The sequence below is a fragment of the Rutidosis leptorrhynchoides genome, chromosome 4, assembly GCF_046630445.1.
Source record: "Rutidosis leptorrhynchoides isolate AG116_Rl617_1_P2 chromosome 4, CSIRO_AGI_Rlap_v1, whole genome shotgun sequence".
NCBI classification, from domain to species: domain Eukaryota; kingdom Viridiplantae; phylum Streptophyta; class Magnoliopsida; order Asterales; family Asteraceae; genus Rutidosis; species Rutidosis leptorrhynchoides.
This window is the reverse complement of record NC_092336.1, coordinates 124,904,282-124,921,745: the sequence shown is the minus strand read 5'-3', so window position 1 is coordinate 124,921,745 and position 17,464 is coordinate 124,904,282. Positions and strand designations below refer to the sequence as shown.

The window sequence follows — 17,464 nt, the reverse complement described above, 5'->3', positions numbered from 1 at the left end:
AAATAAGTCATGAATGATTACTCATATTTTTGTAATCTTATGAGATATTTCATGCTAGTTGCCAAATGATGGTTCCCACATGTGTTAGGTGACTCACATGGGCTGCTAAGAGCTGATAATTGGAGTGTATATACCAATAGTACATACATCTAAAAGCTGTGTATTGTACGAGTACGAATACGGGTGCATACGAGTAGAATTGTTGATGAAACTGAACGAGAATGTAATTGTAAGCATTTTTGTTAAGTAGAAGTATTTTGATAAGTGTATTGAAGTCTTTCAAAAGTGTATAAATACATATTAAAACACTACATGTATATACATTTTAACTGAGTCGTTAAGTCATCGTTAGTCGTTACATGTAAGTGTTGTTTTGAAACCTTTAGGTTAACGATCTTGTTAAATGTTGTTAACCCAATGTTTATAATATCAAAAGAGATTTTAAATTATTATATTATCATGATATTATGATGTACGAATATCTCTTAATATGATATATATACATTAAATGTCGTTACAACGATAAACGTTACATATATGTCTCGTTTCAAAATCATTAAGTTAGTAGTCTTGTTTTTACATATGTAGTTCATTGTTAATATAATTAATGATATGTTTACTTATCATAATATCATGTTAACTATATATATAACCATATATATGTCATCATATAGTTTTTTTACAAGTTTTAACGTTCGTGAATCACCGGTCAACTTGGGTGGTCAATTGTCTATATGAAACCTATTTCAATTAATCAAGTCTTAACAAGTTTGATTGCTTAACATGTTGGAAACATTTAATCATGTAAACATCAATCTCAATTAATATATATAAACATGGAAAATTTCGGGTCACTACAGTACCTACCCGTTAAATAAATTTCGTCCCGAAATTTTAAGCTGTTGAAGGTGTTGACGAATCTTCTGGAAATAGATGCGGGTATTTCTTCTTCATCTGATCTTCACGCTCCCAGGTGAACTCGGGTCCTCTACGAGCATTCCATCGAACCTTAACAATTGGTATCTTGTTTTGCTTAAGTCTTTTAACCTCACGATCCATTATTTCGACGGGTTCTTCGATGAATTGAAGTTTTTCGTTGATTTGGATTTCATCTAACGGAATAGTGAGATCTTCTTTAGCAAAACATTTCTTTAAATTTGAGACGTGGAAAGTGTTATGTACAGCCGCGAGTTGTTGAGGTAACTCTAGTCGGTAAGCTACTGGTCCGATACGATCAATAATCTTGAATGGTCCAATATACCTTGGATTTAATTTCCCTCGTTTACCAAATCGAACAACGCCTTTCCAAGGTGCAACTTTAAGCATGACCATCTCTCCAATTTCAAATTCTATATCTTTTCTTTTAATGTCAGCGTAGCTCTTTTGTCGACTTTGGGCGGTTTTCAACCGTTGTTGAATTTGGATGATCTTCTCGGTAGTTTCTTGTATAATCTCCGGACCCGTAATCTGTCTATCCCCCACTTCACTCCAACAAATCGGAGACCTGCACTTTCTACCATAAAGTGCTTCAAACGGCGCCATCTCAATGCTTGAATGGTAGCTGTTGTTGTAGGAAAATTCTGCTAACGGTAGATGTCGATCCCAACTGTTTCCGAAATCAATAACACATGCTCGTAGCATGTCTTCAAGCGTTTGTATCGTCCTTTCGCTCTGCCCATCAGTTTGTGGATGATAGGCAGTACTCATGTCTAGACGAGTTCCTAATGCTTGCTGTAATGTTTGCCAGAATCTTGAAATAAATCTGCCATCCCTATCAGAGATAATAGAGATTGGTATTCCATGTCTGGAGACGACTTCCTTCAAATACAGTCGTGCTAACTTCTCCATCTTGTCATCTTCTCTTATTGGTAGGAAGTGTGCTGATTTGGTGAGACGATCAACTATTACCCAAATAGTATCAAAACCACTTGCAGTCCTTGGCAATTTAGTGATGAAATCCATGGTAATGTTTTCCCATTTCCATTCCGGGATTTCGGGTTGTTGAAGTAGACCTGATGGTTTCTGATGCTCAGCTTTGACCTTAGAACACGTCAAACATTCTCCTACGTATTTAGCAACATCGGCTTTCATACCCGGCCACCAAAAATGTTTCTTGAGATCCTTGTACATCTTCCCCGTTCCAGGATGTATTGAGTATCTGGTTTTATGAGCTTCTCTAAGTACCATTTCTCTCATATCTCCAAATTTTGGTACCCAAATCCTTTCAGCCCTATACCGGGTTCCGTCTTCCCGAATATTAAGATGCTTCTCCGATCCTTTGGGTATTTCATCCTTTAAATTTCCCTCTTTTAAAACTCCTTGTTGCGCCTCCTTGATTTGAGTAGTAATGTTATTATGAATCATTATATTCATAGATTTTACTCGAATGGGTTCTCTGTCCTTCCTGCTCAAGGCATCGGCTACCACATTTGCCTTCCCCGGGTGGTAACGAATCTCAAAGTCGTAATCATTCAATAATTCAATCCACCTACGCTGCCTCATATTCAGTTGTTTCTGATTAAATATGTGTTGAAGACTTTTGTGGTCGGTATATATAATACTTTTGACCCCATATAAGTAGTGCCTCCAAGTCTTTAATGCAAAAACAACCGCGCCTAATTCCAAATCAAGCGTCGTATAATTTTGTTCGTGAATCTTCAATTGTCTAGACGCATAAGCAATCACCTTCGTTCGTTGCATTAATACACAACCGAGACCTTGCTTTGATGCATCACAATAAATCACAAAATCATCATTCCCTTCAGGCAATGACAATATAGGTGCCGTAGTTAGCTTTTTCTTCAATAACTGAAACGCTTTCTCTTGTTCATCATTCCATTCAAATTTCTTCCCTTTATGCGTTAATGCAGTCAAGGGTTTTGCTATTCTGGAAAAGTCTTGGATGAACCTTCTGTAGTAACCAGCTAGTCCTAAAAACTGGCGTATGTGTTTTGGAGTTTTCGGGGTTTCCCACTTTTCAACAGTTTCTATCTTTGCCGGATCCACCTTAATACCTTCTTTGTTCACTATGTGACCGAGGAATTGAACTTCTTCCAACCAAAATGCACACTTTGAAAACTTAGCGTACAATTCTTCCTTCCTCAATACTTCTAACACCTTTCTCAAATGTTCACCGTGTTCTTGGTCATTCTTTGAGTAAATAAGTATGTCATCAATGAAAACAATGACAAACTTATCAAGGTATGGTCCACACACTCGGTTCATAAGGTCCATGAACACAGCTGGTGCATTAGTTAAACCAAACGGCATGACCATAAACTCGTAATGACCGTAACGTGTTCTGAAAGCAGTCTTTGGAATATCATCTTCTTTCACCCGCATTTGATGATACCCGGAACGTAAGTCAATCTTTGAATAAACAGACGAGCCTTGTAGTTGATCAAATAAGTCGTCGATTCTCGGTAGTGGGTAGCGGTTCTTGATGGTAAGTTTGTTCAACTCTCGGTAGTCGATACACAACCTGAATGTACCATCTTTCTTCTTGACAAACAAAACAGGAGCTCCCCACGGTGATGTGCTTGGTCGAATGAAACCACGCTCTAAAAGTTCTTGTAATTGGCTTTGTAGTTCTTTCATCTCGCTGGGTGCGAGTCTGTAAGGAGCACGAGCTATTGGTGCAGCTCCTGGTACAAGATCTATTTGAAATTCAACGGATCGATGTGGGGGTAATCCCGGTAATTCTTTCGGAAATACATCAGGAAATTCTTTTGCGACGGGAACATCATTGATGCTCTTTTCTTCAGTTTGTACTTTCTCGACGTGTGCTAGAACAGCATAGCAACCTTTTCTTATTAGTTTTTGTGCCTTCAAATTACTAATAAGATGTAGCTTCGTGTTGCCCTTTTCTCCGTACACCATTAAGGGTTTTCCTTTTTCTCGTATAATGCGAATTGCATTTTTGTAACAAACGATCTCCGCTTTCACTTCTTTCAACCAGTCCATACCGATTATCACATCAAAACTCCCTAAATCTACTGGTATCAAATCAATCTTAAATGTTTCGCTAACCAGTTTAATTTCTCGATTCCGACATATATTATCTGCTGAAATTAATTTACCATTTGCTAATTCGAGTAAAAATTTACTATCCAAAGGCGTCAATGGACAACTTAATTTAGCACAAAAATCTCTACTCATATAGCTTCTATCCGCACCCGAATCAAATAAAACGTAAGCAGATTTATTGTCAATAAGAAACGTACCCGTAACAAGCTCCGGGTCTTCCTGTGCCTCTGCCGCATTAATATTGAAAACTCTTCCACGGCCTTGTCCATTCGTGTTCTCTTGGTTCGGGCAATTTCTAATAATGTGGCCCGGTTTTCCACATTTATAACAAACTACATTGGCATAACTTGCTCCGACACTACTTGCTCCGCCATTACTCGTTCCGACACCATTTGTTCCTTTTGTTCTATTAACCCCTGGTCCGTAGACCTCACACTTCGCCGCGCTATGTCCATTTCTTTTACACTTGTTGCAAAATTTGGTGCAGAACCCCGAGTGATTCTTTTCACACCTTTGGCATAGTTGCTTCTGATTGTTGTTGTTGCGGTTATTATTATTGTTGGGATGATTGTTGTAGTTGCTGTTGTTGTTGTTGTTGTTGTTGTTGTTGGGCCGTTTGTTGTAGTTGCGATTGATGTTGCGATTGTTGGGATAATTGTTGCGATTATTGTTGTAATTGCTGCTGTTGTTGTATTGGTGATTCTTATCACCGTTTTCCTCCCACTTTCTTTTGACTTGCTTCACATTGGCCTCTTCAGCAGTCTGTTCTTTAATTCTTTCTTCAATCTGGTTCACTAGTTTGTGAGCCATTCTACATGCCTGTTGTATGGAGGCGGGCTCGTGTGAACTTATATCTTCTTGGATTCTTTCCGGTAATCCTTTCACAAACGCGTCGATCTTCTCTTCCTCATCTTCGAATGCTCCCGGACACAATAGGCACAATTCTGTGAATCGTCTTTCGTACGTGGTAATATCAAATCCTTGGGTTCGTAACCCTCTAAGTTCTGTCTTGAGCTTATTGACCTCGGTTCTGGGACGGTACTTCTCGTTCATCAAGTGCTTAAATGTTGACCACGGTAGTGCGTACGCATCATCTTGTCCCACTTGCTCTAGATAGGTATTCCACCATGTTAACGCAGAACCTGTGAAGGTATGCGTAGCGTACTTCACTTTGTCCTCTTCAGTACACTTACTTATGGCAAACACCGATTCAACCTTCTCGGTCCACCGTTTCAATCCGATCGGTCCTTCGGTTCCATCAAATTCCAAAGGTTTGCAGGCAGTGAATTCTTTGTAGGTGCATCCTACACGATTTCCTGTACTGCTAGATCCAAGGTTATTGTTGGTATGTAGCGCAGCCTGTACTGCGGCTATGTTTGAAGCTAGAAAAGTACGGAATTCCTCTTCATTCATATTCACGGTGTGTCGAGTAGTCGGTGCCATTTCCTTCAAAATAGTTAAATGGAACAAATTAATCATACAGAATATTAAGAGTAGTTAATAGTATTTCGTAGCATAATATGAACTCATTTATAAAAGCTTTTTCTTCATATTAGCGTTTTATAAGTTTAAATTCGGGTAGTACCTACCCGTTAAGTTCATACTTAGTAGCTAATATACAATTCAACTACTACAATTCTATATGAAAAACTGATTGTAATAATATTTCGCGTTCAAACTTTTATACAATATTTTACAAACTTACAATACCGCTTATTTTACATAAAGCATGAAATATAGCACACAATAACTTTGATACAAGATAGTTGTGAAGATAATTCTAGCTAGTACACAAGTCGTTCAGCAAAGGCAATAAAGACACGTAATTCATACGTCCAGAAACAAGTCATGCATTCTGGTTTTACTAGGACTACTTCCCATCCTTGGTCTTGTGCAATATAACCATTATGGCCGTTGATAAGACAGCGTGTTGTAACGTCATCAAAGGGACGAGGGTTACGTAATGTCCAACAGTCCCGTAATAATCTAAAAACCTCATTTCTTACCCCAATTACCGACTCCGTCACTTGTGGAAACGTTTTGTTTAATAGTTGTAGCCCGATGTTCTTGTTCTCACTTTGGTGAGAAGCGAACATTACTAATCCGTAAGCATAACATGCTTCTTTATGTTGCATGTTAGCCGCTTTTTCAAAATCACGAAGTCCAATATTCGGATATATTGAGTCAAAATAATTTCTTAACCCGTTGCGTAAAATAGCATTTGGGTTCCCCGCAATATATGCGTCAAAGTAAACACATCGTAACTTATGGGTTTCCCAATGTGATATCCCCCATCTTTCAAACGAAAGTCTCTTATAAACCAAGACATTCTTGGAACGTTCTTCGAATGTCTTACAAACTGATCTCGCCTTAAATAGTTGTGCCGAAGAATTCTGGCCGACTCTAGACAAGATTTCATCAATCATGTCTCCGGGTAGGTCTCTTAAAATATTGGGTTGTCTATCCATTTTGTGTTTTTAAACTGTAAAATAGACAAGAGTTAGTTTCATAAAAAAATATTTATTAATACAAGCAATTTTTACATATATCATAAAGCATAAGAACACTATATTACATATATTACACCACACGAATACAACTATCTTATTCCGACTCGCTCGTTACTTCTTCTTCGGTTTTGGTTCGTTTTGCCAAGTTTCTAGGGATATATGATGTTCCCCTAATACGAGCCATCGTTGTCCACATTGGTTTAGAAAAACCTGGTGGTTTAGAGGTTCCCGGGTCATTGTTACAACTTAAGGACTTCGGGGGTTGACGATACATATAAAGTTCATCGGGGTTGGAATTAGATTTCTCTATTTTTATGCCCTTTCCCTTATTATTTTCTTTTGCCTTTTTAAATTCAGTTGGGGTAATTTCTATAACATCATCGGAATTCTCGTCGGAATCCGATTCATCGGAGAATTGGTAATCCTCCCAATATTTTGCTTCCTTGGCGGAAACACCATTGACCATAATTAACTTTGGTCGGTTGGTTGAGGATTTTCTTTTACTTAACCGTTTTATTATTTCCCCCACCGGTTCTATTTCTTCATCCGGTTCCGATTCTTCTTCCGGTTCCGATTCTTCTTCCGGTTCCGACTCTTCTTCCGGTTCCTCTTCGGGAACTTGTGAATCAGTCCACAAATCATTCCAATTTACATTTGACTCTTCATTATTATTAGGTGAGTCAATGGGACTTGTTCTAGAGGTAGACATCTATCACATAATATCAAACACGTTAAGAGATTAATATATCACATAATATTCATATGTTAAAAATATATAGTTTCCAACAAAAATGTTAAGCAATCATTTTTAAAGAAAACACGGTCGAAGTCCAGACTCACTAATGCATCCTAACAAACTCGATAAGACACACTAATGCAAATTTTCTGGTTCTCTAAGACCAACGCTCTGATACCAACTGAAATGTCCCGTTCTTATTGATTAAAAACGTTCCATATTAATTGATTTCGTTGCGAGGTTTTGACCTCTATATGAGACGTTTTTCAAAGACTGCATTCATTTTTAAACAAACCATAACCTTTATTTCATCAATAAAGGTTTAAAAAGCTTTACGTAGATTATCAAATAATGATAATCTAAAATATCCTGTTTACACACGACCATTACATAATGGTTTACAATACAAATATGTTACAACAAAATAAGTTTCTTGAATGCAGTTTTTACACAATATCATACAAGCATGGACTCCAAATCTTGTCCTTATTTAAGTATGCGACAGCGGAAGCTCTTAATAATCACCTGAGAATAAACATGCTTAAAACGTCAACAAAAATGTTGGTGAGTTATAGGTTTAACCTATATATATCAAATCATAATAATAGACCACAAAATTTCATATTTCAATACACATCCCATACATAGAGATAAAAATCATTCATATGGTGAACACCTGGTAACCGACAATAACAAGATGCATATATAAGAATATCCCCATCATTCCGGGACACCCTTCGGATATGATATAAATTTCGAAGTACTAAAGCATCCGGTACTTTGGATGGGGTTTGTTAGGCCCAATAGATCTATCTTTAGGATTCGCGTCAATTAGGTTGTCTGTTCCCTAATTCTTAGATTACCAGACTTAATAAAAAGGGGCATATTCGATTTCGATAATTCAACCATAGAATGTAGTTTCACGTACTTGTGTCTATTTTGTAAATCATTTATAAAACCTGCATGTATTCTCATCCCAAAAATATTAGATTTTAAAAGTGGGACTATAACTCACTTTCACAGATTTTTACTTCGTCGGGAAGTAAGACTTGGCCACTGGTTGATTCACGAACCTATAACAATATATACATATATATCAAAGTATGTTCAAAATATATTTACAACACTTTTAATATATTTTGATGTTTTAAGTTTATTAAGTCAGCTGTCCTCGTTAGTAACCTACAACTAGTTGTCCACAGTTAGATGTACAGAAATAAATCGATAAATATTATCTTGAATCAATCCACGACCCAGTGTATACGTATCTCAGTATTGATCACAACTCAAACTATATATATTTTGGAATCAACCTCAACCCTGTATAGCTAACTCCAACATTCACATATAGAGTGTCTATGGTTGTTCCGAAATATATATAGATGTGTCGACATGATAGGTCGAAACATTGTATACGTGTCTATGGTATCTCAAGATTACATAATATATAATACAAGTTGATTAAGTTATGGTTGGAATAGATTTGTTACCAATTTTCACGTAGCTAAAATGAGAAAAATTATCCAATCTTGTTTTACCCATAACTTCTTCATTTTAAATCCGTTTTGAGTGAATCAAATTGATATGGTTTCATATTGAACTCTATTTTATGAATCTAAACAAAAAAAGTATAGGTTTCTAGTCGGAAAAATAAGTTACAAGTCGTTTTTGTAAAGGTAGTCATTTCAGTCGAAAGAACGACGTCTAGATGACCATTTTAGAAAACATACTTCCACTTTGAGTTTAACCATAATTTTTGGATATAGTTTCATGTTCATAATAAAAATCATTTTCTCAGAATAACAACTTTTAAATCAAAGTTTATCATAGTTTTTAATTAACTAACCCAAAACAGCCCGCGGTGTTACTACGACGGCGTAAATCCGGTTTTACGGTGTTTTTCGTGTTTCCAGGTTTTAAATCATTAAGTTAGCATATCATATAGATATAGAACATGTGTTTAGTTGATTTTAAAAGTCAAGTTAGAAGGATTAACTTTTGTTTGCGAACAAGTTTAGAATTAACTAAACTATGTTCTAGTGATTACAAGTTTAAACCTTCGAATAAGATAGCTTTATATGTATGAATCGAATGATGTTATGAACATCATTACTACCTTAAGTTCCTTGGATGAACCTACTGGAAAAGAGAAAAATGGATCTAGCTTCAATGGATCCTTGGATGGCTCAAAGTTCTTGAAGCAAAATCATGACACGAAAACAAGTTCAAGTAAGATCATCACTTGAAATAAGATTGTTATAGTTATAGAAATTGAACCAAAGTTTGAATATGATTATTACCTTGTATTAGAATGATAACCTACTGTAAGAAACAAAGATTTCTTGAGGTTGGATGATCACCTTACAAGATTGGAAGTGAGCTAGCAAACTTGAAAGTATTCTTGATTTTATGAAACTAGAACTTTTGGAATTTATGAAGAACACTTAGAACTTGAAGATAGAACTTGAGAGAGTTCAATTAGATGAAGAAAATTGAAGAATGAAAGTGTTTATAGGTGTTTTTGGTCGTTGGTGTATGGATTAGATATAAAGGATATGTAATTTTGTTTTCATGTAAATAAGTCATGAATGATTACTCATATTTTTGTAATCTTATGAGATATTTCATGCTAGTTGCCAAATGATGGTTCCCACATGTGTTAGGTGACTCACATGGGCTGCTAAGAGCTGATAATTGGAGTGTATATACCAATAGTACATACATCTAAAAGCTGTGTATTGTACGAGTACGAATACGGGTGCATACGAGTAGAATTGTTGATGAAACTGAACGAGAATGTAATTGTAAGCATTTTTGTTAAGTAGAAGTATTTTGATAAGTGTATTGAAGTCTTTCAAAAGTGTATAAATACATATTAAAACACTACATGTATATACATTTTAACTGAGTCGTTAAGTCATCGTTAGTCGTTACATGTAAGTGTTGTTTTGAAACCTTTAGGTTAACGATCTTGTTAAATGTTGTTAACCCAATGTTTATAATATCAAAAGAGATTTTAAATTATTATATTATCATGATATTATGATGTACGAATATCTCTTAATATGATATATATACATTAAATGTCGTTACAACGATAAACGTTACATATATGTCTCGTTTCAAAATCATTAAGTTAGTAGTCTTGTTTTTACATATGTAGTTCATTGTTAATATAATTAATGATATGTTTACTTATCATAATATCATGTTAACTATATATATAACCATATATATGTCATCATATAGTTTTTTTACAAGTTTTAACGTTCGTGAATCACCGGTCAACTTGGGTGGTCAATTGTCTATATGAAACCTATTTCAATTAATCAAGTCTTAACAAGTTTGATTGCTTAACATGTTGGAAACATTTAATCATGTAAACATCAATCTCAATTAATATATATAAACATGGAAAAGTTCGGGTCACTACACTATTGCTCTGCGAAAGGACTGTGGGTCTATTGGTTTATCTGTATCATTAGGAGTGAGAGGTGTGGATGAGCTCATTGGAGTAGAAACAATTTTGGCACCATCCATTTTATGATTGCGCAGAATGTCATGTATATGTTGCTGTTGTGATAGAAACATACCTTGTGATGTGGAAATTACCTCAACACCTAGGAAATGATGTAAGTCTCCCAGATCCTTTAGTGCAAACTTATCGTGAAGCTGCTGGACGAACTTATCGATAATGGCAGAGTTGTTACCGGTGATGATAATATCATCTACATACACGAGAAAATAAACAGTGATATTATTCAACTTGTAAATAAATAGTGATGTGTCAGCTACCGAATTGGTGAAACCAGCTGCAAGTAAAAATCTTTTTAGCTCTAAATACCAAGCACGTGGTGCTTGCTTAAGCCCGTAGAGAGCTTTGCGGAGTTTGCATACATGTGTTGGATATTGGGGATGAATAAAACCAACAGGTTGCTCCATGTAAACATCTTCGGTTAGAGAGCCGTTTAAAAAGGCATTGTTAATGTCGATCTGTCTGAGTGGCCATTTATTCGAGAGAGCAAGACTCATGATGACGCGAATCGTGACTGGCTTTGTAACGGGACTAAATGTTTCATGATAGTTAATCCCTGGCTGCTGATGAAACCCTTTGGCAACTAATCGTGCCTTGTATTTTTGGATCGTTCCATCGGGTTTTCGTTTGATGCGAAAAACCCATTTGTTCCCAAGAATATTTTGATTTTCTCGAGGTACTAAGTCCCATGTACGATTTTGTAGCAAAGCATTGAATTCAACTGACATAGCGTCCCTCCATTCGGAGTGTTTGAGTGCTTGAGATACACACGTTGGTGCAAGTGAAGAAGGAATCGGATGGACTGTCACATGATTAACGTACATAGAGTTGAAGTATTTGGCATTTGGTTTACGATTACGAGTGGTGCGAGAGGTGGATGGGTCTGGTGGTGTATTCTGATCAGATGTAGAGGTAGGGTTGGATGTATTCTGATCAAGTGTTGAGGTTGGGGCAGATGTGCCTGTTTCGTGCACAGTGGGTTCTTGTGCAGTAGGTTGGATGTGAACATGTGGATCGATCGGTATGGAGGGTGATGAGGAAGTTTCTAAAGTGGGATTAAGGGATGATGTAGTTGGTGTAGGTAGAGTAGTTGGCGTAGGAATGGTGGTATTAATGTTCTGATCAAATGCTTCAGGTTGTGAGACACTAGATGGGCTAGTGGTAGAGCTTAATTGAAAAGGAGGTGTGTAGTCAACTTGAGATTGTTTGTGAGGGAACTCAGACTCACAAAATTTTACATGTCGTGAAATAAATAATTTGTTGGATGCTGGATCAAAGCATTTGTATGCTGACTGAGATAGCTAATAGCCGAGAAACACGCAGGCCTTCGAACGGGGTTGAAGTTTACTCTTATTGTAAGGCTTAAGCCACGGATAACATAAACACCCAAAAACTTTTAACCGATTATAATTTGGTTTCCGTTTAAAGAGAACCTCCAATGGTGTTTTGTGATCTAGTGTTGGTGTAGGGAGCCGATTAATTAGATAAGTCGCAGTAGAAACGGCATATGACCAAAATTTAGGAGGTAAGCCAGCATGTTGCAAAAGTGATAGGGCTGTTGTGATGACAGTCCGATGTCTTCGTTCCGCAAAACCATTGTGTTCAGGCGTATGCGGAGGAGTGGTATAATGTGAAATACCATTTTTTGTGAGATAATTAGTGAGGCCAATAAACTCTCCACCATTGTCTGAGTATATAGCTGATAGCTTTTGTTGACAAAGTGATTCCACCAATTTGTGAAACTGAGGAAAAAGCGCAGCAACATCAGACTTTTTTTGAATTGGATATAGCCAAGTGTATTTAGTAAAATGATCTACAAATATTACATAATAACGTGATTTGTCAATCGAGTCAGTTACAGGACCCCATACGTCAGAATAAATAATCTGTAATGGACGCGTACTAACAAGTGAAGATTCACCAAATGATAACTTGGTACTTTTATTGCATAAACAAGCATGACAAAAGGAACTAACATCTGTAGATGAAATGGATGCTAGTTTAGAATTTTTAAGAACATAATTTAAAACACGTAACGACGGATGACCTAAACGGTGATGCCACATGTTATTGATCGTCACAGAGTTTATTTGTGGAAGACTTGGCTGATGTAGGTGATAAAGATCATTACTGCTTGCACCCCGAAGTAGATGTGCCCCCGTTTTCAGATCCTTCACAAGAAAATGAAATGGAAAAAATTCCATGGAAACTTTGTTAGTACGACAAAAGCGAGCAACGGAAATAAGATTTTTGCGTGAATTTGGAACACATAAAATATCATGTAATTTAAAAGTCTGATTAGGTGTATTAATAGTAGTATGTCCAAGGTGAGTAATCGGTAAACCTGAACCATCACCTAGAACGATTTCTTCGGGGCCACCATAGTCAGAATATTGTTGTAGATGACTCGCATCCGATGCAACGTGATGGGATGCCCCCGTATCTAGTATCCATGAGGGAGTGGCAGCCCTATTTGTGGATGCAAAGTTTGCCACTGGACTGATTTCATTTTCCTTTAGAAAACGAGCAAAAGTTTCTACACTCCTTGATAAAATGACCATTGCGTAGACAAAAGTTGCAATAGGCATCTTCATTGAAGGAAGACGAGACTCCCTGACCTCGAGATGAAACTGGAGCATTGTTGTATCTAGGTGTTGATTTGCCACGACCTCGACCATATGAGTTGTTGTGTGCATGAGTGCGTTGACCACGATTTGAATTATTCCGATAACCACGTTGAGTATAGTTAGCGGTGGGAATGACCGGTGCATCAGGCTGAACAGTTTTCTTTTGTTGCATTTCATAGTCAACCAGCATGTCATGTAATTCATCGAAAGAAATTGAGGTGGCTCGAGCACGCACCGCTGCACATATTTCCTTAAAACTATTCCCGAGACCATGAAGTATGTGTAGAACGAGATCATCCTCGTTCATAACACTGTCAGCTAATGCAAGATCATCCGTAATGCTTCTCATTTCCTGCAAATACGTAGCGACCGGTTTGTCATCAGCGGAGTTTTCAAGTAGTCTTTGTTTCAAGGACATGACACGGGTACGAGACTTGTTGGCATATAGAGTGTTGAGTCGTTCATAAGCCTCCTTGGATGTAGCAACTGATGAGATATGTGTTTGGATATCTGCCGAGCAGCTGCCTAGAAGGGCACCAAGAATGATTTGGTCCTGACGAAACCAGGTCTGATAGGCAGGATTTGGCCTGCCATCGAGTACCTTTGATGGTGATTTTTCTGTACCATCAACGAAACCAAGTATGTCATAGCCAATAAGGGTCGAAAACAATTGTCGTCTCTAAACAGCAAAATTGAATTGTGTGAGCTTTGTGGGAAGATGGGTGGGTGCCTGGATTTGAACAATTTCTTTTGAGCTAGACATGATGCGATTGGATTTGTTGGGAAAGGATTTGATCGTTTGGCGATTTAAGCCGATGATGGCTCTGTTACCATATAAGAGCAGTGAAGATGATAAAGAATTGAATTATATTTCATAATGTTACAGTACATGTATATATATACACGATTAGATAGAGATTGAGTTACAACAATTATAGCTATAAATGTGGATCTAGAATATGCTAACTTGACCATGTAAATAGGAGTGAAGTTCCTGTGTTGACTCGGCTAGGTGTTTGTACCGATAATATATAGGACAAATGGCAGTTTTGATCTTCGGTTTAATTCTGACTCCAGTCGGTTATTTAGCAGGCGGCTGGGCCTTTAGTTATGGTCAACTGCTTTAATGATTGTTGCTTGTCTGACGACCCTGTTTGTTGAGCCGGCGACTGAAGGCGAGAATCATGAAAAGTCATTAATCTGGTCAGACGCTCATGTCATTTCTTCTTTAGCCGATGACTGAAGATGCTCAGCTGGCGGCTGGGGTTCAAATCTTGGCGGGCTTTCTGTCTTGATTGAAGACGGAGGCTGATCCTCTGATGCTAGCCAACACCTATATTTCTAGTCGGTGGCTGAATTATTGACTTATGCCGACTTTCTCGTTTTCTTGTCTTTTTTTTTTTTTTTTGACCCTGTTACTTTGCTTATTTGTTCATTTTCTCACCAAAGATGTTAGTAGACCCAAATACATAAAATATGTATGGAAAATCAGAAAGATACGACCCTAAAAACATTATAAAAGTTGGTATAATTTGAGACATATCAACCACCGGTAAAAAAACACAAAGATCATCCGTACGTGAATTATTTTTTATTTTTTTTTATAAAATAAAGTTGAAAAAACACCAAAGAAAAGGCAATGGCAATCTAATAAAAATAAATTATCAAAAATAAATATGGAGGGAATACGCACCGCTCAAAGTCGATTAAAATGGAAAACAGGCTCTCGGTCTCTCGATTAAAATTTCCACCCAATTTCTCTCCCTCTAAACAACGGTATGGAAATCTAGAAAGAGAACTTTCTCAATCTCATAATCAAAGGCAAACATACCAACATCAAATACCTATATACATATATATGTATACGTATCTATATCTATATATATTCTATATATATAAATAAAACATGGACCAGATTATGGGCTATTGGTTTAGTAACAAAGCCGGCAAAGAAATAGATTCCGTAAGCAAGGATATTAATGTAAGTTTGTTTTTGTTAGATATGAAACTTTTAATATCAATGTTATGATTTCATTGTATTCATTTGCATGTTTGGATAAAAGATCAGATATTTCATATTTGTTTCGGTTTGTCAGGTACTCTGTATGACCGTATATATAAAAATATATATACATATGCATGCACGATTAAAATGCATTTCTTGATTGATATCCTCTAATTCTTTGATAATTTTTAAAATAAATAATGATATATTTTCATTCAGGCATCCTTAATTGGATTATGACTCGTTATTCACATGCTTGTCATTAGTATTAGTATTATTTTTAATTTAAATTCAATTCAAATTTTAATAGTTCACGTATGTACACTGTGATAATATATTTATTTAATTTATTTTCATTGGGGCTGTTATTGTCTCTCCATCATAAACAAATTCTTCTTTTTCATTTTCCATTTAATTGCAATTTCAATCTCAATTTCGATACGTATACTCTAATATATCAACATACTCTGATTATGCCTTAGAATGTGCCAAAAAATATCAAAGGAGGAGCACACAAAATGGTCACTAAAGTAACAGGTTTGTTTTATCCTTTATATTATGTTACATGCTTCTCTATATCCCATATCTAATTAGTGGAGTATCTATTTTATTACCCGACTTACTTTCAAAAAGATAAGACTATAATTGCATTTTCCAAAGGCTAAAACCCATAACAGATGTTAGGCTGGTAATGAGATTTCTTTTTGTTTGTTTTATGACTATAACTAACGACGAGTAATATTTCCATCATTATTCACTATGCAGATTATTTGATAAATCCATATAATTTATGCAATTAGTGTTAGCTTAAGAATTATTGGCCCAATGTAATTGTCCTATATATATTTGTATGTTGCATTAGTTGAAGGCAAGCAATACATACCAGACAATTACATTGGGCCTACAACTAGAAGGGCCAAACATTGGGCCAAAAATCCTTAAGCTAACAATTAGCAGTTGTACTGCATACATTAATAGTTATACACGATGTATTTATCAAATATTGTGGTGAAAGTATCATTAGCAATAACTAATTATATCTAAGTTTCGATCAATATCTTTTTACACGTGCAGAAAAAAAGCAAAAGCCATTGGCTGAACTGCTGCAAGAGTTTGATTTACCAGCTGGTATCTTTCCACGCGAGGTTAAAAAGTACGAGTTTGACGAAGAAACAAAAAAGCTAACGGTTCATTTGCCATCTATATGTGAAGTTAGCTATAGAGACTCGTCCATTTTAAGATTTTCAACGAGCGTAACAGGTCATATTGAGAAAGGAAAACTAACAGAGATTGAAGGACTAAAAACCAAAGTGGTGTTGTGGATTAAAGTTACATGCATTGTTTCTGAAGATTCCAAGCTGCATTTCAGTGCAGGGTTAACCAAGACCAGAGAAAGGAAAATGTATCAGGTTATTAGAGATGGAGTGCCTGTAGATAAGTTTTAATTAAATTTTTGATCCCCAACTATTTATATTTTATACTATGTATTTATTGGTTTTTACACAGAAAAGTTCTTATATATGTATATATGTTAATTAAAACAACTAACAAGTGGAATCATTTTGTTAGTTACTCTCTTCGTCTCAAATTATGTCTATAAGTTTTCTTTTAAGATGTTTCAAAATAAATGTTCACTTTCAATTTCAACCTTTCAGAAATAATTGATTGGGTCAAAATGATCTTTAATTGGTTAAGGGAACGAAAAATTTTAACCATCACCAAATTCAGGCAGTGGCAGCTAAGGCAATATGCCTCTACCTAGCCTCCTCAATGATGGTCAATTTGATAAGCATGCCCTTCAGCGAAAACACCCATGGCTTTGAACCATTTCGAAGGGTAAACAAATTGCCCAAACAGGTAGTAAACTCATGACTCATGGCATCTTAATTAGATCTAGTTGTTGATAAGCACGTGCTAATTGAATGGGTCTCAACAAACTTGAGTTTATTTTGGTAGTTTGAATAATTACTCCATTTGTGGAGTTCGTAAAAATAGGATTGAATCAGTTCCGATCTTTTAGTTTGT

The 17,464-nt window shown here is 36.2% G+C and overlaps 1 protein-coding gene across 1 annotated transcript; it reads left to right on the top strand.

The window, feature by feature from the left end:
• Positions 1 to 15,340: 15,340 nt before the first annotated feature.
• Positions 15,341 to 16,884, top strand: LOC139903992 (uncharacterized protein At5g01610-like). The gene is made up of 3 exons (XM_071885922.1): positions 15,341 to 15,415; positions 15,922 to 15,976; positions 16,514 to 16,884. Exons 1-3 carry the CDS (start codon positions 15,341 to 15,343, stop codon positions 16,882 to 16,884), a joined length of 501 nt encoding a protein of 166 aa, XP_071742023.1.
• The last annotated feature ends 580 nt before the right edge of the window (positions 16,885 to 17,464 follow it).

Excerpts from the sequence above, each read along its gene's own strand:
- LOC139903992 (XM_071885922.1), top strand. The coding sequence starts at position 15,341 with ATGGACCAGATTATGGGCTATTGGTTTAGTAACAAAGCCGGCAAAGAA. Across the intron at positions 15,416-15,921 it reads CCGTAAGCAAGGATATTAAT|AATGTGCCAAAAAATATCAA; the intron begins GTAAGTTTGTTT and ends ATTATGCCTTAG. Across the intron at positions 15,977-16,513 it reads AATGGTCACTAAAGTAACAG|AAAAAAAGCAAAAGCCATTG; the intron begins GTTTGTTTTATC and ends TTACACGTGCAG.